This window comes from Molossus molossus, unplaced genomic scaffold (assembly GCF_014108415.1).
Source record: "Molossus molossus isolate mMolMol1 unplaced genomic scaffold, mMolMol1.p scaffold_m16_p_2, whole genome shotgun sequence".
Lineage (NCBI taxonomy): Eukaryota > Metazoa > Chordata > Mammalia > Chiroptera > Molossidae > Molossus > Molossus molossus.
In genome coordinates, this window is record NW_023425355.1 from 140,387,773 (window position 1) to 140,415,182 (window position 27,410).

The window sequence follows — 27,410 nt, forward strand, 5'->3', positions numbered from 1 at the left end:
ATTGTGATGAGAAAAATAATGTTAGTAGGCACTGTACACTAGGTATTCGCATCTTATGGGCGAGAACCTGAGGCTCAGGGAGGTCTGCGCTAGAATCGCGCTCAAACTCAGACCTGGGTGACTATTTACAAAGCTCGGCCGTTTTCCTCCTGAGTCACGACCACCCTCCCTTGGGAAGAGCGAAATGTCAAGAGCCAAAAACTACTGCAGGGTCGGGGGCCATGCAGAAACGACCCTCGTTTTCCCGTTCCGTTCCGCCACACCGGCCGATGCGGATACTGCCGCCGACCCGGGCGCTGCACACAGGACCTCGGTACCCACCAACCTCCACCACCGATTCCCACGCTCAGCCCGAGAGCCAGGCCCTCCTCCTGCGCCCGCCCCACAGTGTGGGGCGGAACTCCGCGCGGATGTAGCGTCAGCCGCGGCGTGGGCGGGACATCCGGCGCTCAGAGCCCCGAATCGGAAGTACGCGTCTAGTCGCTCCGGCAACAGCTCCTCCCACTCACCATCCACAGGAAGTAGACCCCAGCTATCCCACCGCCCAGGATCAGCAAGCCAGGAGCCCACGAGGTGACTCCGGGGACGGCTGGGTTGTCTTTGGGAAGTGAATTGGAAGCTGGCTTCCTTTGAGGCCCTGGGAGCTGAGGGCTTGGCTGTCACGTTATTGTAGTAATTATCCCGCGTTAAAAAGTGGGACCAGAGGCCCCAGAGGTTCCTAAACCATTGCTGGTTATTTGTGATAAGGGAGGGTTCCTGAAGCTCTCAGCTCAGACGTGCATCACAATCACTGGGTGACTTCTAAGAATTCTGATGCACGGGTCCTTATCCCAGATTAAACTCGAATCCCCAGAAGTGAGGCCCAGGCATCGGTGTTTTTAGTAAAGCTACCCACGTGATTCTGATGTGCCAGTGACGTTGTGTTAAGCTAGGTCTGGAAGGTGAGTTCGGACTGCCCTTACAGCCCAGTATCTAAACAGACGATCGCCCAAGGCAGCTTCATTCTTGGAGGGATGTCTAGGATATTGTTCCGTCTACTCAAAAATTGGGGGTTTTCTTTCTTTTCCCTTGCACTTTGCCTTCTTTGGGAAGTCAGGGGTTTAAGTGGAAATTATGTGAAGAACATTTGCACCTGTGGTGTTTTTTGTGCCTTACCTGTGGAGGTGGGGAACGTCTTTGCCCTTTTTTTTTCCCTCAGTAATTGAATTGAGCCAGTAGCCAATGAAGTACTTTTAGCTTTGAAATCCAGAAAGTCCTTTGATACAGACCAGTTGGTTCTGAACAATTTTTTTTTTTTCAGAATGATTTTTAAAGTTGTTTCACAGACTAGGTTCTGTATTCAGCTCTCTCTTACCTGAAATAAAAACAGCATTACTTGAAAGTCCAGACTAAAGATTAATAACACAAATAAGACTTCTGAGGTTATTTACTCTCAAAATATACAGTTTATAAACTTAGTCCTTTTGGGATGGCAATGCAAACAGAAAACTATATTTTGAAAGATTTGGATAAACATAACTGAAGGAAAGTTCACTCTAAGGTGTACAAAAGTCCTATGTGTGCTCATTGCTTTTCTAGGAAAGTATATTAACTAAGGCTCCAGAGAGAAATTTTCATTCTAAAACTGCTATACAGATGGTGAAGGATTATTGTGTTTTTTTAGGATCTACCACTGAAGGATATGGTGAGATGAGAGGGATGGAGGAAATTGAACAAGTGAGCTGGAGGAGAGGTTGGAGAGTTTGCAACTGGTTACAGAGCTCCTGGAACTACAGCTCTGCAATAGGAAATCCAGCTACAGAACAGTGAAGAGAGTGAACAAGTGAAGAAAGTATAACTATAGTTGGTCAGATGATTTGAAAACATTAATGTATTTAAATAACGTCTGCTTTCTGAAAAGATTTGGGGCTTTATAATAAACTCAGAGTTATTTGAGAGATGAGCTACTCAGTGATTTTAGGGAGGGTGGAGGTAGGAGGAGAGTGTTATCAGAAAATGACAATCCCAACAGTATCCAAGGACAGGAAGTATTAGCTATGAATTTTATACTGGAAGGAAAATAGGACATTTAAAAGAAATAGATTGCAGAATCCATGCCTACAGGTAATTGATTAAACACCCAAATGAGTGCTGTATACATTAAGAAAAGAGAGTTACATGAAATTACCATGTGTGTATTTATAGAAGTAAAATTTGAAATAAGGCTTCTGAAATCTTGTGGTCTGATGGTCTTAACCACTTTAAACTGGTCATGGGTTTTGCTGGTAGGCTCTTCACTTGCACTACCTGACTGTTCAATACTTATTCCTTTATGATCACACTAGGTTTTACTGTATGAAGGATATACTAGCAGTGAAGAGATCTTAATGTTTTTCCTCTTATGAGTTGTATTATTATGTCCTCAGTTGTCCCCATTTTTCAGTTACCCCATTGCCTGTTATGTTCATGAATCAGAGAGTAACTTTGTTTTTGGGTATACTCGTATTTCACTTCTGATTCTGACATTAGTCCCATGGGGATTTGGTGAACTTTTAAATAACTGCATTCACAAATCCATCACTCTTGCTGACAAATCAAACAGTTCTATTCTGTGGGTAGAATGTTATTTGTGTTAAAAAGAAGAATGAACTACATCCTTTCAGTCTTTCTCCTTCCACAGGGTCTGCTTCTTTGTAACATTACTTATTGCATCATCCAGAAGAGAGTAAACTTGGGTTTGGAGTTGGGGGAATATGGAAATAAAACTCCATTTGCGGGCTCCCTTGCCCATCAGTTTCACTGGTGGCCATCAGAGATAGAAAAGTGTTGGCTTACTGAACACAGAAGCCTATGCACTTCTGGGAGGCCTGTGTCTGAAAGATGGAGCTTGGACTGCTGAGAGTAGACGACCATTCAGACTTTAGCCATCTTTGAGGTTCAAAACAGTAATCAGGAACCATACAAAGCCACAGGAGGGAGCCAGATGAACTTGCCAGCCTTTACACAGCTGGGGATGGAAGCAGGAAACAGTGCTCTCAAAAAACCCTCTTTTCACTATTTCTCTTAGGTGAGGAAGTTCCTACCAGTGTGTGCGTTATTGAAAACATCTACTTCGATAGGATTATTACTGCATATACAGATTCCTTGGAAACTCATGCCTCAATTTATGTCATTCAGATTTCTCACTGTACATTTATTTTGAACAATCTCCAGCAGGCGCCCCCCCCCCCTTTCCTTGTACCTTGAAACAGTGTACTGAAGGCCTAATTAGATCCCTGGAATTATCTCATTGGCTCAGAGAACCAAATCAGTTGGGAGCCTTATAGGACTGGTTCAACTTTCAGGGCTTTAACCAGCATGACTTATTTAATAACTGACTTTTTGTGTGTTTCATATGCAAAAATCAAAGCAGATTAATTTTTATATGTTTACATTTTAGAATTCTAGTGGAAAACAAAATGAGGAAAATCCGGTTACAGATTTATCATTTTGAGGGAAATTTGTGGTTTTGTTTTATTTATCTGGTTGCTGTGAAACACCCTAGATCCTGTATTTATAAGAATATAAATATGCAATGAAAAGAAGGTGTGTGATGCCACCAGCTTTCAACAAAGCCACATTACTTATTTGTGGAATTTTTAAAATAATTTGATGGAAGTAGTCACAGTGCATCCATTGACAGCTATAAAGCTCTTGTCTGTTGTTATTCATGTATATTTATGCATTTAAAAATATATCTTCCAGGATAAGCAGATTTGGTGAAGAATGAGTACATTTTTAAAGCAAGGCTTTATAGGAAAATATATTGTTGATGACTCAGAGGCGCTGTCTTGCCTGTGGGCCTCGGCAGTGTTCAGTGAATGACCTCAGTGCTGTTTTTATTCCTTCCTTCTCTAGTGGTTGAGAACAGACAATGAATTCAGTCTCTACTTGCCAGGGCTCAGCTGGGTAGTGACTATTATGCCATTGTACTCACTGGGGAGGGCTGCCCGGTTGGTAGTGCTGTGGGTCCCAGCCTGCCCTGACATTGCCAATCTCTTTTCTTTCAGCTGCACCATCCCATTAGAAAAAAGTTGCTGTTCAGGCCACAGAGTGGGCTATATAATAGAGTAGGGGACACTTCCAGGGAGGTAGAGAATGAAAAATAAAATTTAAAAACAAGTGAAAAGGCATCTAAGTCTGCTGCAACCATAGCTTTCTTTTCTTTGAGATGATAGTGGTGTCTGATGGTGGTGCTGCTAGAATGTTTAGAATTATTTTTTTTTTAATTTTTTAATTAATTTATTTTTGTTACAGATGTTTCTCCTTTCCCCCCCACTGATTTCCCCCACTCCTCCCTCCCCGCCCTGTCCCCAGGTTTGTTGTCCATGTCCATTGTTCATGCACACATGCATATAAGTTCTGTGGTTTCTCTCTCCCCCACCACCCCCTCTTCTGGGGATAGTCAGTCTGTATCCCACTTCCATGTCTCTGGGACTACCCCATTCCTCAGACTGTTATGTTCATTATATTCCACAAATAAGTGAGATCATATGAAACTTGTCTTTCTCTGTTTGGCTTGTTTTACTTAGGATAATATTTTCCAGGTCCCTCAATGTCATCTCAAAGGATAAGAGATCTTTCTTTCTTACAGCTGCATACTACTCCATTGTGTACATGTACCACAGCTTTTTTATCCATTCGTCTACTGATGGACATTTGGGCTGTTTCCAGATCTTAGCTATTGTAAATAGTGCTGCTATGAACGTGGCGGTACATATATTCTTTCTGATTGGTGTTTCAGGCATCTTAGGGTATATTCCTAGAAGTGGGATCACTGGGTCAAATGGAAGTTCAATTTTTAATTTTTGAGGTAACACCATATTGTTTTCCATAGTGGCTGCACCAGTCTGCATTCCCACCAGCAGTGTCCTAGAGTCCCCTTTTCTCCACACCCTCGCCAACACTTGTTGTTTGATGATTTGTTGATGGCGGCCATTCTGACAGGTGTGAGGTGATACCTCATTGTTGTTTTAATTTGCATCTCTCTTGATGATTGGTGACGTTGAGCATTTCTTCATATGTCTCTTAGCCATTTGTATGTCCTGTTTGGAGAGGTGTCTATTTAGTTCCTCTGCTCATTTTTTAATTGGGTTCTTTGTCTTCCTTTTGTTGAGTTGTATGAGCACTCTATGTATATTGGAAATTAACCCCTTATCTGATATATCATTGGCAATGATGCTCTCCCATACAGTGGGTTGCCTTTCCATTCTGATGATTGTATCTTTTGCTGTGCGGAAGCTTTTGAGTTTTATGTGTTCATTTTCTCCTTTGTTTCTGTTGCCTTCAGTGAAAATGTAGCAGAATATGTATTCTGCTACATATGATGTCTGAAATTTTGTTGCCTACATTTTCTTCTAGGATTTTTATGGATTCATGAGTCACATTTAAGTCTTTTATCCATTTTGAATTTATTCTTGTGTATGGTGTAAGTTGATGGTCTAGTTTCATTTTTTTGCATGTAGCTGTCCAATTTTCCCAACACTATTTATTAAAGAGGCTGTCTTTACTCCACTGTATGCTGTTGCCACCTTTGTCAAATATTAAGTGAGCATATTGCCTTTGAGTCTTTAAATGTCTAGAATTATTGTAATGTTGACCTTTCAGAAATCCAGGTGTTTTTATTAAGTTCTTAAGCATTGTGCATGGAAAGAGTAACCAGCTTTAAATGTTAACAGGACCCTTCCGTTGGGAGCTTACTGATACAGCTAGCAGGGAAAGATATGTATTTCTTCTTCCAGTGATTAGACATTGGGAACTCTCCTGCTTCCTGTCTTTGTTGGGTCACTGTCTCGCATATGGCCGCTGGTAGAGTCCATCAGAAATCGTAGCACTGCATGTGCATTTTAAGCCCTGTGGATTGATACTGTTTTGCAGGAGTTTAAGGTCTTTTTTCATTAATTAAGTCTTTAAATGTCTGTGTAGATCTTTATTTAGTCATGGAGATGACTATTCTGTCCCAAATATTAGGAACTGGTCACCAAAATTGTTGGTCATAATCCCAGTTCTCTTGCTTCCGCTCGTCTTATTCAGAGTCTAAGTGTGAGAATCCGAAGATTCTCCAGTGATTTCCAAGTGGAAAGTGAGGAACAATTAGGATGCTCAGCATACTGAGGGCAGAGTATGTACAGCTTAATGATGTATGCACATAAAACAGATGGGCAAATGGTAGCCCTCGGCTTGTTTGTTGTTCTACATAGGAGCTAAGAACGGTGTTTGCATTTGTAAAGGGTTTTTTTTTTTTTTTTCCAATTGGAAAAAAGAAGAGAGAAAGACTGTATGTAGCCCATAAGCCCAAAATATTTACTAATTGGCCCTTTACAGAAAAAAAAAAAATTGCTGGCATAAAATACCCAGAGTAATTCTTTAGAAATTTGGAAATAGTGAGCTAATAATAATTATAAATTTCTATGTAAGCTGGTATTCCTTTAGATGTGTTTTTCTATACTTTATCTTATTTGATTTTTGAGAGATTAATTGATTGTCATTCATCCTCAGGAACTATTTTTAATTGACTATAGGATTTTAGGAATCTTAAAAATGAAATGTAAAAGGATGTGATACATAGGTTTTAGAATTTGAGGAGGGAGAATAATAAAGCCAAGGATGAAATGAGCATATTCGATATATAACCCCAGGCCTCTAAACTTGCTGGAGGATGGCAGCAGATTTCATTATAAATATCCTTAGTGACCAAACCAATGCAGAAAGCATAATCAGACTAAAATTGAGGACAAAGTTGCCTGTATTCCATCATTAATATAAATTCATCTTTCCTTGTCCTGGCCAGTTTGCTCAGTGGTTAGAGCATTGGCCCGTGGACTGAAGGGTCTCGGGTTTGATTCCTGGTCAAAGGCACATACCTAGGTTGCAGGTTCAATCCAGGGAGCATGTGGGAAGCGACCAGTCGATGTATTTCTCTGACATCGATGTTTATCTTCCTCTCTTCTCCCTGCCTCCGAATCTCTCCTTCTTCCTCCCTCACTCCCTTCCACTCTCTCTAAAAATCAATGGAAAAATATCCTTGGGTGAGGATTAACAACAACAACAAAAATTCATCTTTCTGCCCTGGCCGATTTGGCTCAGCGGTTAGAGCATTGGCCTACGGTCCAGAGAGCCCTGGGTTCAGTTCCCACTAGGGGCATGTACCTCGGTTGCAGTTTGTCCCCAGCCCTGGTTGGGTTGTGCAGGAGGCAGCCACTCAATGTGTTCCTTTCGCGTCAATGTTTCTCTCTTTCTCTCTCTCCCTCCCACTCTATCTGAACAAAAATGGAAAAATGTCCTCAGGTGAGGATAAAAAAAAAAAAATCATCTTTCCTTAGTGGCCTGAGTCTTAAAAGAGTCTAATCTAGCACTCTAGCTGATTCATTGATATACTTTTTAAATAGTTGGCACATTGGGCTGAATCAGAGCTGCTTCTGCTTCAAATGCTGAAATTAGCTTTCTTCAGTCATCTCAGCTCATTGTCCTGGTGTCTTTCTAGCAAAAGTGTTCAGTGTGCCTTGCATGACCTCTAAGGCATTGTAACATGGCAGCCCTTCTGTCAAATTATTTGTTGAATTTGTTGAAATAAGTAATCTCTCCTCAAATTAGTGCTTCCCCCCTTCTTTTTAATCACAGCCATTGACATTTGAGCAGCCTGGCAAACATGATGGATTACACTTGAGCTTCTTAAACAGTTGCCTACTTTAGCACATCTGCCTACACTTCTCACTCTGCAGAGTGGAGCTTCTCCTACGCCATCTTGTGCATTTTCAGAATATTGGTACTGTACTACTACTTTTAAAGCCAAGCTGGATTGTCCCAATTATAAATAGAAATGTGCTTTCCTGAGGTCTGCAGTAGTCTTCGATGACAATAATCTTCATTACATGTTTGAGGCTGTCAGACTTCTCAGTTTCGAAGAATTAATATTCACATTCATCTGGTTGTAAGTACATTTTATAAGGCATAGAAGTCTGGATTCAGAACTCTTCATCTTCAGAAGACATGCAGATGTCTCCTTGACTTTTCTCATTTAATTCCTATGCTTCTTGTTAATCTCTAAAACAAATTTGATTCAGATACACATGGAGTTCACTTTCATACCATCATGAGCTGTAGGCTCTCAGAAAAAGATTCACATATCAGTGATAGAAAGATGAAAACTGGCTGGAGTGAATTAGCCACTTACAGGCTGCACCTTATAGTTTCGCTCTCAAGTGTACACTGATGTCTGCTGTAATTTTATTTTGGGTTAGTTTTACTTCTCTGGATGATTAGCCCCTGAATCGTATCGACTGTTTTCTATTTCTTTAGTAGCCTGTCAATTAGAGTACCTAGCAGTTAGCCAGGTTTTCAGTTAATGACTCATGTTGTAAACCTTTAAATTATAGTTTAAAAGTAATGTGAACTGAATTTGCACTTACATTTTCACTGCAGCTGTTAACTTTTTTTCCAGGTTTACATTCACTGCATGTGTGTGTGTTTCTGAATTTAGAACAGTGAACAGGAAGTGTGGGTTATGTTTAAGATAAATTTACAGAAGGTCATGTCAGCCCTCTTGGAAATACCCTATTTGAAAGCTTATTATATTGAAAAAGAATGCAAATGGTTCTATTTTAGGTTAATCTTAAAAGAAGTGGTAATTTTAATGTCTCAGTTTTCAACATTACCCATAGCAAAACATCTGATCCAGATTATGAAATAAGGCAAGTTTATTTCTTAAGGCTTGGAGATTTTTAAATTCTACACTGTTATTAAGTGAAGTTAGGATAAATAGGACTCCTTCACTATCTGATTTCTAAAGTTTCAAATCCTAAGTAACTGCTAAGCGACACATTGTGTTAGTGATTTCATCTCACAGATGCCTAAATTCTCATGCACTTGAGAGTATTATTATTTTTGTTTAACTTTTTTAAGTGCATTCTGGTAGCTCTAAACTCCTGAACAAGAGGAAAAAATATGAAGTCTTTTTAAATAGGTTGTAAAAGGTGCAGATTGAACTTTACATTAGGTATTTCCTGTCATATCAGTAAATCACAAGTGCTTAGGTAGTGGGCAAAGGAGCAAATCCAGGCAGAGTAAGGCTGTTGGGCAAAGGCATTCTGCACGGCGGCTTGGTGGAGAGTCTGCATGGAACAATTTCTCCCCCTGCAAAGAGGCAGAATGGTTAGACAGGGAGAGCATGGTGTCACACGCTGGCTGAGAGGTGCTTTTTGCAGTCCAAACCAAAATAAGGTCCATGGAGGGGACCTAAAGTGCAGGGCACAACCCAAGCTGGCTTCTCCAAGTCCCAGTCCTAAGGCAAGACCCAAAAAAGGTTTCCAGTGAGTTGGTAAGATGTGCTGAATTGTATTCCAGCCTCAGGGATGTGCAAGTTTAATTTAAATAGGTTTTGGCATGAATTAAGGATTGGTAAATAAAATAATAGTTGTCAATTTGTAATTCATGCTCTGTATATTATTTTTATATACATACTATTTATATGGCTCTTTAAATTAACTTTACTTTCAATAGGGAAACAAGTTCTGTAGTTAAATCTCTAGATGTTATTGCATTTTAAAATCATGACCATTATGCTACTAGGGAGATCTTGCGTGTCTTTTAATAGTGCTGATGTCAAGTACAGCATAGGGAATACCATTAATAATATTGTGATAATAATGTACGGTGCCAGGTAGATACTGGAAATATCAGAGAGAACACTTTGTAAAGTGCATGATTGTCTAACCACTATGCTGTACACCTGAAACAAATACAAAATAATATTGAAAGGCAAGTGTAATTGAAAAATAAACACTAAAAAATTAGGGAAACCAGTACTTGGAAAATGGAGTGTCCTTTGAGCCACTTAATCATACCTAAGGGGATCCCTCCTTTTCAGACCACAAGGCCATGCCCAGGTGCCAGAGTCCCGTAGTGGTAAATTGTGTGAAGACCAGGCACAGTACTAGGAAAAGGCACCCTTGGAGGAGCTGCTTGGCAACTACAAAATAGCCATGAATATCACACACCTGTGCTGACCAGATGTTGCACTGTGGTTGTTCTTTCCTAGTTTCGGTGCCCATTTGGACTTTCACAATCAGAGATGGCAGCAGAGGTAAGATTTTTTTAACTTATAAGAGAAAAAGGTAAGTTTTGCTCTTTAAAGTATTGCTGTTCTCGTTTCATGATGGAGAAGACCAAAGAAATACATCAGAAACGAAAAGTAAAAGCACCCCTGGGTGTGTTGCTGGACATCTTTTTTCTCTGGCACTAAGCAGTAGGCTAGGCCAGCAGGCGTTTAGGGTGCGGAGAGGGAGAGACCAGAAAACATCCCAATCATTAGTCCATGTGATGCTTGGCAGGCCGTTTCTAACTTGGAAGTAGTTGTTTAATTACAGTGGATAGAAAGGGCCAAGGTAATACATGTCCTTATCTCTTGCTGCATCTTATCTAAAATGTTCATTATTAGTTTCGGTCCCACTTTTTTTTTATCCTCACCCGAGGACATTTTTCCACTTTTTGTTCAGATAGAGTGGGAGGGAGGGAGAGAGAGAGAAACACCGATGTGAAAGGTACACATCGAGTGGCTGCCACCCGTACAACCCAACCAGGGCCGGGGACAAACTGCAACCGAGATATGTGCCCTTAGCGGGAACCAAACCCGGGTCTCTCTGGACCACAGGCTGATGCTCTAACCGCTGAGCCAAACTGGCCAGGGCTTGGTCCCACTTTTTTATGGCCATATCATTAAGCTAATTGTCCTGTGTGTACCTCATGTTCACATACTTCAGAGCAAGTGTGCATACACTCAGTGTCCACTCTGGGCATGGCTCTGTCATATCCTCTTTAGCACAGTAGCATCCTAATATAGAGTAGGTGTTTAGTAGATACTCAGTAAATACGTGTTGATAAGTTGATTAAACATTTGGGGATTTCTCTTGAGGCTGAATTGTACTGTCTAGCCTGCACCTCCCTTTATTTTGTAGGCAGAATCATCAGAAACTACCAAGCCTTGGTCTTGTCATCCAGTATATGCAAGATACTGGCAACATTATTATCAAGCAATGGCTTGGATGCGAAGCCACCAGAATGCCTATCGGAAGGCCGTGGAGTCTTATTTCAGTTCCCCGTGGTACTTCACTTCTGGAGGTCTTCCCCAGAGCTGTTATGACCAGAAGGGTGGATCTCCTCAGTCCTTCTGTGACCCTCACTTGGCCTCCCAGGACTCCCACTGTGAGTATTCACATTCTCCAAGGCCTGGGAAGCATCCTCATGACAGCACAAGAAAATACCAAACTTGGGCCACAGAGGAGGAGGTGGAGACCGACTCAGATGAGGGGATAGAGTACGACCTGAGCAACATGGAGATCACTGAGGAGCTCCGCCAGTACTTTGCAGAGACCGAAAGGCACAGGGAAGAGCGGCGTAAGTGAGAGCTGCCTTCACATGCTTCCTCCCCTTGCCCTGCATTCTGCAGTTCATCTTTTCCAATCCATAAAGTTACTTTCTAACTCCTCAACTGGGTACAGATACTATTCCAAATCCAATCCCAAGCCTGGAAAAGCCATGGTGATACTACACCTCAATTATATTCGTTTCCAGAGCTGTTTGAATATAGGACTTGTTTTAGTTCTAGAACAAAGCTTAACCTGATAGTTTCTCTAACATTTATTGAATGTTGGAGACTCCACCAGATGGAGAGCGTGCGTGCGTCTGTGTGTGCACACCTGTGTTCCCTAATCTATACAACAGTCCCTCAAGGTATTAAACCCATTTTAAAAATGAGGAAAATGAGCCTTGAGAAGATCATTTGAGTTGTTCCATGGTACACAACTAATAATTTGCTGTCAGGAGTCTAAACAAGGTCTGCCTGACTCCAATTCCTGTGCTCCTTCCACATGCATAAATTTAATGGATTAGGTTTTGTCCCTAAGGCGGCTAAATTCCTAAAATACTGTTGCCAACTCACTGGCACGCAGCCCTGAGCCTTCCCTGGCACTGCAGAGCTGCCAAATCTTAAATATTAAGCTCCCTCCCCTCCAAGTAGAGATCTGTATGAACCTAAATAGAATAACAAAATGCCTGGTCCTTAAACTTTCCTAGTTGATCCTGCATTGAGACTGTGTGCCCTGGGGTTAGAGAATGTGATAGTGGTCTTAAACCTTTAGTCAGAAAACAGGAATTTGCTTTTTTAAATTTCTTACTACAAAGAGGTAGAAATGCTTTTGGTGCTCTTCTTACTATTGTGATTATCAGACCATTTACATTTTAAGTGTCTCTAATAGATATACAAGTATCTGTTATTTTCTCTCTATTATAACCAGTAGCCAGTCTCGATAGTGTTTGTATTGAGCTCTAATTATATGACATTTTACCTATAATTTTTTGTAAACAAATATAGAACCCTGGGAAGAGTCTCATTTCCATTTTGAAAGATCCATATTTTCATAATGATGAGCTTGCATTTATCGATCCCCCTGGGTGCCAGGAACTGAGTGATGAGCTTTGTGTAAAGTATCACACCCTTCTGTGTCTTTGCCCATCATTCTTCCTTCACTAAACTATTCAGGTTTCTTTTACTTCCCTTCTTTTAATTCGACTGTTGACTTCTTTGATGTGCAGTAGAAAGTATATTCAAACAAGTATTTTTAAAACAGTACTTTAGCCCTGGCCAGTGTGGCTCAGTGGTTAGAGTTTTGACCTGTGCACTGAAGGGTCACGGGTTTGAGTCCAGGTCAAGGGCACATACCTGGGTTGCAAGTTCGATCCCAGCCCCAGTCGGGGTGCATGCAGGAGGCAACCAATCAATGTGTATCTCTCACATCGATGTTTCTCTCTCCCTCAGTCTCCTTCTTTTCCCTTCCCTCCCTCCCTCCCTCCCTCTCTCCCTCCCTTCCACTCTTTCCCCCACAAAAAAAATCAATACCCACCCTTGATCTCGGACTTCTGACCTCCAGAACTGTGAGACAATACATTTCCATTGTGCTAAGCCACCCAGTTTTTGTATTCTGTAACAGCAGCCGTAGGAAACTATTACAATCACGCTGTGAGAATGGTCTTTGTTCCCAAATGCAGTCTGTGAGTGTAACATAAAGGGAACTGGAAAGGTCTTACCATCTCTATGAAGAAAATGTCTTTATTTTTTTTACCATGATCCAGATAGCAAACCGACAAAAAAGGGAATTTTATGAAAACCCTTATGACCTCACTCCTCAGTATTTATAATATTATCAGTAACATTATACAGAGGCAGCTGTGGTGGAAACTCTCAGCTCATGGGTTCCAACATTTACCAGCCAGAAGTTCTTATCTTCTTATTGGCCACCTGCCCTAACCTCTCTGTGCCTCAGTTCTCCTCACCTGTGAAATGGGGATCCTAATTAATGGATTGCTAATTACAAAGATTACATGAGATAATAAAAGTTAGAGAAGGGTGCTTGGCACAAAGTCAGTGCCCAAGAAATATTAGCTGTTATTGTTAGTTGCTAATAACTCATCCTTCATCGTGGATTATTAACTATAAATTGGTTCTACTGTGAGAACTGTTTATCCTGGTTATTGCTTGATTCAGATTCTGTACCTTTTTCATAAAGATGTTGTATGACTTCCAAAAAAGGCATATATTTCTGCTCTAGGCAGAACTTACCAAACTCTTAAATTAATCTAAATATTTACCATTTAAGTATTTAAAACAGAAAAGAATTAAATGTTGGTGTCTGTGAAATTTAGTCATTAACACAATTTGGTCCAAGTAGTCAATCATACAACTTTTAGTTCCAATATAAGGGCATTCTTACTTGGCATAACTTAATAAAGTCAAATACTTGGGCTGGAAAAATGAACCCACTTCTACATTACTAATAACAGCACTGAACACATTGAGCTTCCAGTTACTTCTTTGTGCTTTTTCAAATGTGTAGGTGTAGCAAAATTTAAAACTACTTGTCCTAGAGTCTCTGCCATGCTTCTGTGTCCTGCAGTCTGCCCTGAAAGCATATGATGTCCCTGGGAGACGTGAGGATTGTCTGGCAAGGGTGAGAACAGGCAGTGCCAGGATCTTATGACTGAAGACTTGCTCTCTATTAGCTGTAGCTACCAGGGCGTGGCCTGCACCCCCAGTAATAAAATAATGGGCAGCGGTTCACCGACATTATTTTTTTTTCCACCAGCACTTTTTGTGGTATATAGGATGAATACATGTTCCTTTGAGCAGTAATGAATGATAGAATTCAGATGTAAGTGATTTGAATGCCCAGGGTGCTTTCCAGTCCATTTCCTTTACTAGAAATATTCGTGGAGATTTAGTTCCATACACAGTCGGGAAATGCTTAATAAAGAGATAAGGGACCTGAGTAGTGTGAATACTTGGTTAAAGTTGTTTTGTTTTGCTCTTTGAGGCACTAGATGCTACGTCTTCGATAAGGGCAAATTCAATTTCTAATATGAATCATTTAGATTCACATAGACTATCTTATAAACTTACTAACAAGGGAAAACCTAGCTAAACGTGATTTAGCATTTCATCATCTGAGTCTTAGTTAACATTTTCTTAAGATAAAACTCTTCAAATTAGACAGCATGTTCTTGCTTGTGATTCCTCTTTGCCCAGATAATTTCTAATTTAACGTATTTCATTGATAAGAACAAAAAGTGAAGTAGGATAAAGAACTTTTGTGCTGTGGGAACAGGCATGCTTTTCATTATGTTATGTCATCATGTCCCAATGAGATGTTGCCAGTATTTAAAACTTCAGTGGTAACATTACTTCTGGGAAATCAGACAGTGGTGATGTTTTAAAGGCCAGCTGTGTTTTCACCTACTTCTTAGGAAAAATCTTTATTGTTAGGTCAAGAAAAGTATCACATTTTAGGCATAAGTAACCATCGATGCAGACTGCCAGGTTATAGTCCTAAATCTTAGAGGGAAAACGCGTGCAAGTTCTCATTCCCAGTAGAAAGGAAGGCCCTTCGAAACAAACACTGCCACTGTTGTCTCAGGCTTCAGCCGGTCACATGTTATCACATGTTTTGGGGCTAGATGTTGGGTCAAAACAGGGACATATTCATAAAGACCAAACCCGGTGGGAAAAGGAGATAAATGAAATTTAAAATAATACCTAGAAGAGATAATTTGTGGTAGAAGAGACATCTGTGGTGTGGTCCATGGTCACTTTTGCAAATGAGGAGTAGAGCCAGTGAACTTGGTGGTCAGAGGAGGAGCTCCACGGGCTAGAAGTAGAATGTGCTGTAGGCTTTGAGGGATGGGGTCGATTGGAAATAAGAAAAAGAAAACGGGGTATATCCACCCCCACTTAGTGCTTAAAGTGCTGTTCTTACCAAAGGCCCCAGATGTGTTTTTCATACATTTAATGGGAGACATCTGCTCCATTGTGTTGTCTACCTGAGCAAGGAGCTTTAGACTCTGTCATTTGGCTGGAACCTCATCTGCTTGGTTCTTCAGTCCACCCTCTATCGAAAACTTAGAAGATATAGTGAAGGTCACAGCCCATTGTTTAGTGAGCCATTTTGGTTTAGTCAATGAGATTCAAGTGTGGAATTATACTGACTGAGCATAATCCCGCCACATATGTGTTTCATCTAGTCCAGATGTTCAGACATGCATAAAGCCAATCAGTGAGAAGAAACATGTGAACGGCTGTAGAAGAATAGAAGGGAGGGATGGAAATGCACTTTTATTCTAAAAATGGAAACGGTGGTTGTCCACTGGCTTATATTTGTCATGGAGTGAGGGACGTGAAGTGAGAATGGAACACCCGTCAGACATGGCTCCAGGTCTGCACCTGTATTCTCGGGGTGTTGCTGACAAGTCAGGAATGAGGCATTCATGGTATAAATCAAGTCTGTGCTTTTGCTCGGTTGTGCTAAGATCATTAATTCTAGCCTCATAGCAGAGAATATAATCAGAAAGACATGCTAATGCTGGGAAAATGAGGAAAAATAACATTCTTTAACATTCATTTGTCTTAGTGCTTTGTCCTCCAAAATGTTCTGCCTTTGGGCTAGTTATCTGTGGGATACTAAATGCATGTGTTCCTGCTCTGTGGGGTTCTCTAGAGTCCAAGTCACTTCCCATGATTTTTTTTTTCCTTTATGGACTATAAGTCTCTATTGGCAACATCATGTAAATGTATAGACTGAGGCCAAAAAAAGCAAGGTTCAATATCCTGAACCCAGATGAATCCAGTAGAGTTTTTCCTTAATTGTATAATACTGACTGTTTTTCTTGTTTTAACCCTATCTACATATTAACCCTGAATCAGTTTCCTAGGACTGCTGTAACCAAGGACCACCAACTGGATGGCTTAAAACAGCAGAAAGTTATTCTCTCCGTTCTGGAGCCCAGAAGTTCACAGTCAGGGTGTTGGCAGGACCACACTCCCTCCAAAGGCTCCAGGGCTTGTTTCTTCCAGCTTCTGGCTCCTGGTGTTTGATGGCTTGTGTGGCTTGTGGCAGCATAGTTCCAGTTCCTGCCTCTAGGTTTACATGGCTTTACCCGTGTGTCTGTGTGTCCTTCTCTGTCTCACACAAGTACACTCATTGGATAGGGTCCACCCTGATGCAGTATGATCTCATCTCGATCCTTCCCTTAATCGCATCTACAAAGACTCTATTTCCAAATAAGTTCACATTTGGAGATTCTGGGTAGATGTGGATTTGGGGAGGACACTAGTCAACCCACCACCGCCCTGTTTTAAAGCTAGAATCCAAAACGACTGGGATTTGCATTCAAACAAATTCCCATGACCAAATATCCTGCAAGAAAAAATCTCTTGTTAACATTGAGTCCCACAGCTGTTTTGAGTATAAATGACCCACCTCCCTGCAACAAGCCACCTGTTTGGTTATATCGGCGGTGTGCTGTTCCCCTTCTCTGCTTCAGTCAGCTAATTCTCCGTCTGCCTGGATGAGCCCTCACCTTGTTTTGACAGGAGGAAAAACTGCCAGTGACTGAGGATCCTTCCTTTCAATGGGAGGAAGGAAGCAATAATAAATAGAAAACAGAATACGTGGGTACCTTCAAATGAGTCTATTCTGTCCTAAGGCTTGCTTGGTCTCCTAGGTCATATGCCAAAGCATTTTCAGCCAGTCTCAGGATATTTGTGTTTTTTTTTTTTTTCTTTATTGATTTTAAAGAGAGAGGAAGGGAGGGAGAGAGAGAGAGAGAAACATCAATGAGAGAGAACATCGATTGGCCGCCTCCTGCATGCCCCCTACAGGGGATTGGGCCCACAACCTGGGCATGTACCCTGACCAGGAACCGAACCAGTGACCTCTTGGTGCATAGGTTGATGCTCAACCACTGAGCCACACCGGGTGGATGGTTTTAAGCTGACTGGTTTTGAAATCTATAGCCTAGCCTTAGAAAACATCTTTTTAAATTGTGTAAGTGGAGGTGAAGTGACTCAAATGTAAGGAAACAAGATCAGCCCCAACTCATTGGTGCCTTCCCCTTCCTCCTCCCGCAGCTTCTCCACATTAAGGCTTCAAGGAACCTACTGAATGGGGAGCCCTACCCAGCACCTTTTGTGATTTGAGCATCTGTTTCTCTATCCTGGGGTTGTCATCATTTTTCTTTAACAGCATCTGGAAGAAACAGTTGTTTACAAAAAAAATAATGTATAGCCTTTGTCCACACTTTCTCTCAACAATCATTTCCTGAGCACCTGTTTTGTGTCAGGCATTGTGTCCTCCTGGGGCTGGGGATGGGGGTGAATAAAGGCAACAGGGACCCTCCCTCATAGTCAACTCCTGCAGGCCCCTCTCATAACCAGTCTTTCGATACAGGGGATGGCTTCCTGCCCCTTAAATCTCTGTTTTAGGAAAACTACCCACCATGCAGGAAACTGGGAAACCAGCAAACCTCCTGTGGGCAGGGAGGGGATGAGGCTGGGCCTTAAATTTTCACAAGGAAGGCTGAGTGGGAAGGAGATATAAGTAGTGAACAGAGGAGAGGACTGTCTTATTCTTAAACTGTATAAACTTTGTTAAGAACTAAAACTCAGCCCCGACTGGTTTGGCTCAGCGGTTAGAGCATCGGCCTGCGGTCCAGAGAGACCTGGATTCGGTTCCCGCTAAGGGCACGTACCTCAGTTGCAGTTTGTCCCCAGCCATGGTTGGTCGTGCGGGTGGCAGCCACTCGATGTGTCCCTTTCACGTTGATGTTTCTTTCTCCCTCTTTCTCTCTCTCTCCCTCCCGCTCTATCTGAACAAAAAAATGGGAAAAAATGCCCTCATCAGGCGAGGATAAAAAAAAAAAGAACTAAAACCTAGCGATGGCAACCCGTGAGCACATGCCAAGTGCAAACTTGGGAAGTTGTACAGACTTCATGGATTGCCAGCTGGGGTTGCTTTGTATTAACGAAGTGTTTCAGCCCCAGATGTCAACAGTAAGAAAATGTCTCTCGATATAAATTATGACACCCATTTAATATCGGTAAGACAGTTTTTGTCAGAAGAGTGGCAGAAAGAAGCATAGTTACCACCATGTTCAATTATAAGGAAAAGAAAACTAAAGATGCCAAAGTAAAAAGCTTAAGTTCACACATCCTAACGGCAGAGAGCAACACTCACTAAGATAGTGAAGATTCCAGTGTTTATTCAAACTTCTAAACTCCGAGACTCAGATTGAGACAGGAAGCAGAACATCTGTTGTGCCACTAAATCTGTCAGGAAGGCTGATGATAGTCTTGGGACAAACTTGAGAGTGAAAGGACTGTGGTCTGGGAACCTCTGCCCTCTAGATGCAGAGGCTCGGAGGCCGCAGCAGCACCACACATGGGATCATGTCCTCCGGGCCGACAACAGAAGGAAAGCCCAAAGATTGCTAATGGGACCAAGGGTCTCATAGGTGGGACTCTTGTCCCTGACTAATGTGGAGACACCAGGCCTTCAGAAGAGTAGTACCTCAGGGGCGGGGCAGGCTGGGGAGTAGAATTTAAACACCCGTGAGGACTGAAGCACTTACATCTTGATGTTTCAAACTGGTCAGAAAGACCAAAAATGAGAAATAAATGCTTGTTGACCTCCCATTCATTTGCATATTAGGTCAATATTTTTGTTTAGGTCTGCATTTCGCACTAAATCAATTATATCTTTTCCATGGATAAGGTAACAGTGATAGGGTATTTTTCTTGACAGCCATTTGACATATCCATGCATTGCTTCCTTATGTGGAAATGAACTGCAGATGTGCGAAGACAGAAATGGCCACATACATTTTTAATAATGTTTCCAAGTTGATAAAACTCCTTCCCTCCAATGCCAAGGTGTCATTTATAAAGAACGGGATTTATGAGAGTGACTATGCATAGCCACATAAATATCTTTCTGTGCACACTTGATTTGCTCACTTTTGCGGTCCCTTCCATGCTAGGCTTTCTTGCTGCTGCTACTTTCTTTTCAACAAGGAAAGAATGATTTATAGTATTGTTTTATTCCCGACAACCATCTTCACTCCTTAGTAGCATTTCTCTTGGTAGCAATAGTAGCTACAGATGTGTACATTCTACTATCACTTTCTCTGGTTTTGACCGTTACTTACAAAAATGTATGTTAGTAGGCTAAATTTTACCTTCTGCAGCATTGCTTTGCTGATATTTTTATGTTCTTACTTGCATAAGAATAAAAGTTATATCCATACTTGTTATGAAAAAAAATAGAGAGGGAAGAATAAATTGAATAAATACTTCTTGCTTTACAAGAATCCAGGTATTTATTTATTTAAGTCCTCACCTGAGGATATGTTTATTCATTTGAGAGAGAAAGAAACATCGATCAGTTGGCCTCCATACATGCCCCAATGGGAGATCGAACGTGCAGGCTTTTTTGTGTACAGAACAACACACCAACCGAGTGAGCCACCTGGCTGGGGCAAGAGTCCGTTTAAATTAGTAGGATTGAAAGCACATAACAATGGTACTTGAAGTGGAACCTAAGCCAACCTGTGAAGTGGAAAGTCAGATCCCACAACGAGGACTTCCACACCTGGGTACAGCTTTGTTAATCTAAGCAGGAATGTAGACATCAGAGGTTTGCCACCCATTTGCAGAATTGCCTTTGCTCAGCCCTTTTACCTTCAGCAAGTGGTGAATCACTTGACCTCCTATTGCGTGGTATGGTTTGTGTTTTAGATGCATGGCAGGATCAGGTCACTGGGGCCATTCTCTAGTTACCAGCGCTTGCTTTTTCTGGATTACCTAAAATCAGTTTTCCCCCCACCACCTCCTTTGTGGTGGGAAGAATTTCTTGCAATACTGGCCCTTCCAGGAAGCACTGCATTTCCCTGCCAGCCTGGTGTGTTGTTTGTTTGTTTATTATTTCCTTCATTGATTTAAGAGAGAGGAAGGAGGGAGAGGGAGAGAGAGATAGAGACATCAATGAGAGAGGACATCGATTGGCTGCCTTCTGCATGCCCCCGCTGGGGATTTGGCCCACAATCTGGGCATGTGCCCTGATTGGCAATCGAACCGGTAACCTCTTGGTGCATGGGTCAACACTCAACCACTGAGCCACACCTGCCAGGCCCTAGTTCAGTGTTTAAAACCCAGTGAGCTTCACCAGCCCTTCCTCACTGGGCAGGTTGTGCCTGGGAAGGCTGTGGGCCAGTACGTGGATGAGGAGAGGAACCCAAGTGATGTCATTTTCTGCTGTATTTTCAGGGCTCCTTCCAGAGGTTTGATAGTTGGGGTGCCATGTTTCCTTGTGGCTTTTTGCTATTTCTCTCAGTGTATAACCCCCCCTCAGTGAGCTTCATAACTAAGTAAATAAGAATATGCAGGTCATGCCTTAGAAGGTAGAGAACATCTCAGCTGGCACAGCTGGGCCTGGCTTCACAGTTTGAAAGGGAAAGCTAGGGGACTTGGAGGACTGCCCGCTGCATGTGTGGCAGTTGTGGAATTCACCCCAGTTGACCATGTTGGTTTGTTCTCAGGGCGGCAGGAGCAGCTGGATGCGCAGCGCATGGAGGACTATGTGAACGCCGACCACGACCTGTATTATAAGACGCGCCGCTCAGTGGAGCCCCCATCGGAGAGGCCCGGGGAGCGGCGCCAAGTGGAGATGAAGCGCTTGTACGGGGACAGTGCCGCCAAGATCCAAGCCATGGAGGCCGCCGTGCAGCTGAGCTTTAACAAGCACTTTGACCGAAAGCGACCCAAATACTGGCCAGTCATTCCACTGAAATTTTGAGCCTTAGGCCCTGGGTCCCCAGCCATCACCCCCTTCCTCTGGGATTTGCTCCTTCATTTGCTTCTGAGCATTTTCTCGAGGAACGGGACTTTGTCCTGAAAAGTCAACATGTTCACCAAAGTGCCAGTGGGACCATCATTGGGTGGGATGTAATATGTCAGCCATTTTTAAGCAGCAGGGGTGTACTGTTGCCAATGTGAGAGATTGTCTTTTGACATAAAATGATCATTTCGTATACGTTACACTGTTCAGTTCATTGAAGTTCTCGCTTAGAGATACTGCTTAGTTTTTTTTGTCTGTTTCTGCTTTCTTCTATCTTTAACCCAACTGAGCTCCGCAGATGCCTTAAATGTGTCAGCTGTGGTCTCCTACCAGAACTCCTGTAGCCCCCACTGAAAATGCTCCAAGCATGCAGCCAGTGACCACCTGTCTTCCTGCAGAGGTCAACATGCATGTGTTTCAAAGGGCCAGAGTTCATATATTTGGCTTTTCAGGCCACAGGTCTGTGTCGTGACTTCTCAGTTCTGCCCTTGCAGCCTGAAAGCAGCCATAGATGATAAGTAAACAAGTGGGTGTGGCTATGTTCCAACTAAACTTTATTTGTAAAAATAGGCCATGGGCCAGATTTGGCCTCAGAGCAGTAGTTTGTGGACCCCTGCTGTAAGAGATGAAACTACCTCTCTGACATTCTTCTTATCTCTTTACCTCTGCAGAGTTTGAATGTCATACAGAACTGAGAACAAAGAACAGTCATTCCCAAACCTGCTCCCCTCTGCAGTCTCCTGTGTTGTCAACAAGGTATAATTGAAATTTTACCTTATGTGGCAAATATCGTTTTAATAAGAGAATACATTTCTGAGAATGAAAATCTAAAAACTGATGAAACAGTCCATTTAAAAAAGCCAGCTGCCTTTTAAATAAGTTATTACAGTGCATTGCAGGGTCAGCCTTGTTGACCTGAGAAGATGAGCACATCCATCAAAGGTTGGTGAAAAGATTTAGTATTGACATGTTTTTCCCTAAGAACACTTAGCTGCACATTTCAGCCCCTGCCCTGTGACAAATGCATTACTTTCATCAGCCCCAGGTGCTTGGTTTTCCAAGCCCTCATTTTATTACTGGAGTTGCAATTTGAGCTTGGGTATTGCAGACAAAAATCAGGATTAATTTCCCCTGAGGTGACACATGACTAAAATTTCAAGTCTTTAATAGTTCTCTGTTTTATTTTAAACTCATATGCCCAAAAAGAAAATAGATGTGACTCAGGCACAAATACAAACCAATTGTATTTGCAGCCGGTTCTTAGCCATTTGAGAGGGAAATGTTTCTCTTTACAAAAGACTCTTCTTCCTTTCCCCAAAGAAACCACCATGCTGGCTTTGTGACTTGGGACTTCAAGTTACTTTCATCTCTCAGTGCATCATGTCCCTTGATCCTCAAGTGGGTATTAATTCCTCCACATGGGGTCCTTGTAAGGACCACATTGAGTTAGTGCCTATAAAATATAGTGCTGGCCGCACAATAAATATTCAGTACTTGTTGACACTTATTTATTCCCTGTCTTTAAAAATTGCCAGAGAGCCAGTGGAAGTCCTGGGTATGAAACTTCTTCCTATTATAGAGAAATGTTTCTGTCAGTTGTTCAAATGGATGCATTGGCTTCTCACATCTCATTCCTACCAGTCCTTCTTCCCAGATGCCTCATGGATCAATTGCAATCAGAGGGACCTATGACTTGTTTATTCATTTATTCAGCAAATACTTGAGCCCTTTCCATTCCAGTCAGCTAAACCATAGTCTCTTCCCTGGGGGAACTTGCATTCTAGGAGGAGAGGCAGACAGACAGGTGTGCAATGAGAATTGCAATATGTGCACTGCTGGACGCATGCTCAGGAACCGCAAGAGCATTGGAAAGAGAGGCGTGAGGGCAGGGCTTCTCAGCCTCAGCACTATTGGCATTTGGGACTGATCGTTCTTTGTTCTTAAAAAAAATACATACTCTGGACACATATGTACTAAAATTGAGAAAGTTGGCATGCAAATGGTTTATACGCACCAGCTTCAACATAGTGGGTAATTATGAACAGGGAAGGGATTGGAGTGCCAGTCAAAAGGGGTTTTTCTGTCTCTGATGTTTAGTTTCCTTATAACAGAAAAGCTGTGGTAGGAACTCAGCTTTGGTAGAGGCCCCCAGGTTCATCAAACTATTCTGACGCAAAATATTGCATTTCGCTTCATTTCTAGGGTTACCTGTTACACGAAATGTTTGTCAAATACTTATATAGGGCTTATTGTGATCTTCTAATTGCTTTTCAAATATTAACTTCTTCAACAATCAACCTATGATGACCTATGAAGTAGCTATTACAGGTACACATCCTGTTTTCCAAAACCATTAGGTCAGGTGTGTTTCAGAAGTCAGATATTATCTTGCTTTCAACTTCATTCAGGTCAGGTTTTGTCATCAAATCCTTACGGTTAAGTCAGGTTTGGCTGCCAAATAAATTATTTTTTTTAAAAAAGCAACTTCTAGTTTCCAGAGCTTTGGGGATTTCAGAAAAAGGGTGAAGGAATATTCCCATTTCGTAGATGACTAACCTGAAAGCACAGAGAAATGAACCAACTGAACTAGGTTTACTTTCAGTAGTGCAAGTGACTGTCAAACCTGGATATTCTGACTCCTAAACTGCCCACCTTTAGCTGCTTCATCCTGCTGAACTCAGCCTCTACAACTATACTGTCAATATATGTGAGGCACACTATGCAAAGCATCACAGAGTCTGGAGCCACTTACAGCCCTCAGCAGGATTCCAGTACGTTCTATGCTAGAGCATAGAGTTAGGTCCTAGCCCTAGCTCTGCTTGAGAATGTGACTCTGGATAATGCATTTGCACTTTTTGTCTGAATTTTAGAGCTGAGGCTATAGCAGCGAGAAGAAGGAGGGATACACTTGAAATACTGAGGAAATAGACGTTCCATGCATGGGTTCGTGACTTGTGGCAGGTGAGGAAAAGTCTAGGATGGCTCAGATTTCTATCTTGGATGGTGGTTCTAGTTATTGAGGTAAAGGAAACAATGAGAAACCTGTTTGGGAAGAAGGATAATTCTATTTGGGACACAGTTTGAAGGGCTCACAAGGCATCAAGTGACATCTCGTCAGTCACTGGATATTTGAGTTTGAAACTCAGTGGAGAGGGTCGGCATTAAAAAGACTTGAGTCCTCAGCCTTAGGAATATGGAAAAGACTAGGCAGAATGGACCAGTGACAGTGAGCCCTGAGGAACATGACTTCAAAACATAAGTAAGAGGAGTCTGTGCAGGGAACTGAGAAGAAACGACAAAGATAAAGAGGAGGAAAAGCAGGAGCTAAAGGTGTCTCAAAAAGAAAACTGTGACAATATGCATTCTGCTGGGATACATTAGGAAGTTGACATCACCACCAATGAAGTATTTTTGCAAATACGTGTGTGTGTGTATCAAATATATTGCAAATATTTTTGTAAATATACATGTGTATATATAACAGAATCTAGTTAAGACTCTACATCTAAGTACCAATCTACAGGAATTTCAGGGAGTAGACTAACATTTTAAACACACTGAAGATACAATCAGCCAAATCTAGAATGAGGGAAATTTGATAGGACAAAAACCCAGTTTTTTCAACAAATGGATTTTGTAAAATATGTTCTTATTGATTTTTTTAGAGAGAGAGAAAAACATCGATCAGCTGCCTCCTGCACACTCCCTACTGGGGAACGAGCCCACAGCCCTGACCAGGAATTGAACCCTGACCTCTCAGTCCATGGGACGACGTTCAATCCACTGATCCACACCTGCCGGGCAACAAATGGACTTTTTAAAAGTATGTGTTGCAGAAGAGGTTGATTAGCAGGGGGAGGAACTGTTCTAAGATGTAATGTATGAACTTTGTATGGATCCTAATTTGAACAAATTAATTATTAAAAGTCTGGGGAGGAATTTGAATATGGAATGAGTGTTAGAGGATCATTCTTTTATGGTTATGTTTTTTTTTTTTATTCTTATCTGAACTCTTTACAGTTGAACTCACATGCTGTCTTTGATTTCCTTTAAAGTATTCCAGTGGCAGAGCATGGGAGAGGTGACAGTTAAACCAAGATCAACCAAATGTTGAGACTTGTTGAAGCTGCAAGATGGATACATGGAAACTCATTATGCTCTTTTCTCTAGCTTTGTTTATGTTTGAGAATTCCACAGTAAATTTTTAGAAAATGAAATGGAATTTGAAGGAAAGAGATTACTAATACTGTCACAGAAAGGTCTGGTAAAGTAAACAGAAAAGGAGACTTTGGCCCGACAATCTAGAAACCACCATAATGTAAAGAACCTTAAAGCAATCAGTGGATGAGGGGGAAGAAAACCAAATTTTATATCAAAAGCTAACATACTGGCAGGGATGGGGGGTGGGGGGTGATGCATGTCAGAGGGACACAGGAGCCAAACTGAAAGAGCTCCCAGTGGCTAAACAGGAACAATTTGAGCAACAAACTATGTAACAAGAGTATCAGATTGTAATCCAAAGTATAAAAGAAATACACGTGAGTTCATACTGATAAATAATTGAATAATAAATGGGAAGAAGAGACAGATTTTTCTTACAGAAGAATTCCAGCCCTGGCTGGTTAGGCTCAGCGGTTAGAGCGTCAGCCCAAGGTCCACAGAGACCCGGGTTCGGTTCCCGCTAAGGACATGTACCTTGATTGCAGTTTGTCCCCGGTCCCAGTTGGGGGTTGTGTAGGAGGCAGCCACTCGATGTGTCCCTTTCACATCGATGTTTCTCTCTCTCCCTCTCTTCCTCTCCCTCCCTCACACTCTGTCTGAACAAAAATGGAAAAATGTCCTCAGGTGAGTATAAAAAGAAAAAAAAAATAATAATTCCAAAGAATATCTATAGATACTGCCCCCTCTAGGAGACAGACCTTATTCTCCCTCTCCCGCTGAGTAGGGGCTAAATGAGTGACTCACTTCCAGAGAACAGCACAGAAAGGGGAAAATAACTTTCAGTGGAAAAACCTGGCAGACACCGCATCATTTAAGTGCTCAAGGTTAACATGACCAGTGATAAATTCTGTGGGTACAATGTGCTCCCTGATGTGATGTGATCTGACGTGATGAGAAGGGCACTTCGCCTCTCGTAATCTCAAAACCCATCACCCCAGTCTAATCATGAGAAAAACATCACATAAGCCCGAATGCAGGGACGTTCTATAAAATACCTGACCAGTACTCTTTAAAACCCTCCAGGCTATGAGAAACAAGGAAGACAGAAGCTGTCACGGAAGAGACTAAGGAGACATGATGACTAATTGCAATATGGGATCCTGGAATAGAAAAAGCATATTAGTGGAAAAACTGGTGAAATCCAGATAAAGTCCACAGATTCATTTAATAGGAATGTGCCGATGTTAATTTCTCAGTTTTGACAAATGTACCATAGTTTTGTCAAATGTTAACAATATGAGAAATTGGATGAAGGTATATTGGAACTCGATCTGATCTTCACAGTGTTTCTATAAATCTAAAATAATTTCAAAATGGCTCTGGCTGGTTTGACTCAACAGTTAGTGTGTCAGCCCATAGACTAAAGGGTCTCAGGTTCAAGTCCCAGTCAAGGGCACATACCTGAGTTGCAGGTTCAATCCCCAGTCCCAGTGGGGGTCGGGTGGGAGGCAACCAATCGATATACAGTGATACCTCGGTTCTCGAACACCTCGGATTTCAACCAAATCGGTATTCGACCAGGAGATTCGAGAAACTTTTGTCTTGGAATCCGAACAAATATTTGGAACTCGAACTTCCGAGATGAGCCGAGTTGAGCCGAATGGCGTTCATTCGGCCCAGCGCGCCTTGCTCGCGTCATCAGTGTGAGTGCAGAGAGAGAGTCACGCTTTACACTGAATTTAACCCTTAGACATACTGTACACTTTTATTTCTTGTTGAGACTTATGTTTTTCTACATATTATATACAAATTAGGCCAGTAAATAGGCATTTTCTGGGGCTTGGAACGAATTAATCCAGTTTCCATTACGTATTTCCTATTGGGTTTCATTGCTTCGGTTCTCGAACAATTTGGTTCTCGACCGTCCTCCTGGAACGAATTATGTTCGAGAACCGAGGTATCACTGTATCTCTTACATTGATGTTTCTCTCTCTCCCTCCTTCCCTTCCTCTCTAT

General features: G+C 41.8%; 1 protein-coding gene across 3 annotated transcripts; it reads left to right on the forward strand.

Annotated features, from left to right (window-relative positions):
• The first annotated feature begins 469 nt into the window (after positions 1–469).
• On the forward strand, positions 470–24,614 carry GEMIN8 (gem nuclear organelle associated protein 8). 3 transcript variants are annotated; one of them, XR_004960663.1, is made up of 6 exons: positions 470–573; positions 10,055–10,099; positions 10,971–11,409; positions 20,935–21,166; positions 21,905–21,989; positions 24,104–24,614. XR_004960663.1 is itself a non-coding variant. In XM_036271685.1 (4 exons), exons 2-4 carry the CDS (start codon positions 10,088–10,090, stop codon positions 21,189–21,191), a joined length of 708 nt encoding a protein of 235 aa, XP_036127578.1. In that variant the 5' UTR covers positions 470–573; positions 10,055–10,087; the 3' UTR covers positions 21,192–21,532. The 3 variants fall into 3 exon arrangements, 2 of the variants coding, with proteins under 2 accessions (XP_036127578.1, XP_036127579.1); XM_036271685.1 differs by lacking the exons at positions 21,905–21,989; positions 24,104–24,614 and having other exon boundaries at positions 20,935–21,532; XM_036271686.1 differs by lacking the exons at positions 470–573; positions 21,905–21,989; positions 24,104–24,614 and adding an exon at positions 7,877–7,948 and having other exon boundaries at positions 20,935–21,532.
• Positions 24,615–27,410: the final 2,796 nt, after the last annotated feature.

Coding starts and splice junctions, on each gene's coding strand:
- GEMIN8 (XM_036271685.1), top strand. Junction 11,410..20,934: donor AAGGCACAGGGAAGAGCGGC/GTAAGTGAGAGC, acceptor GTTTGTTCTCAG/GGCGGCAGGAGCAGCTGGAT.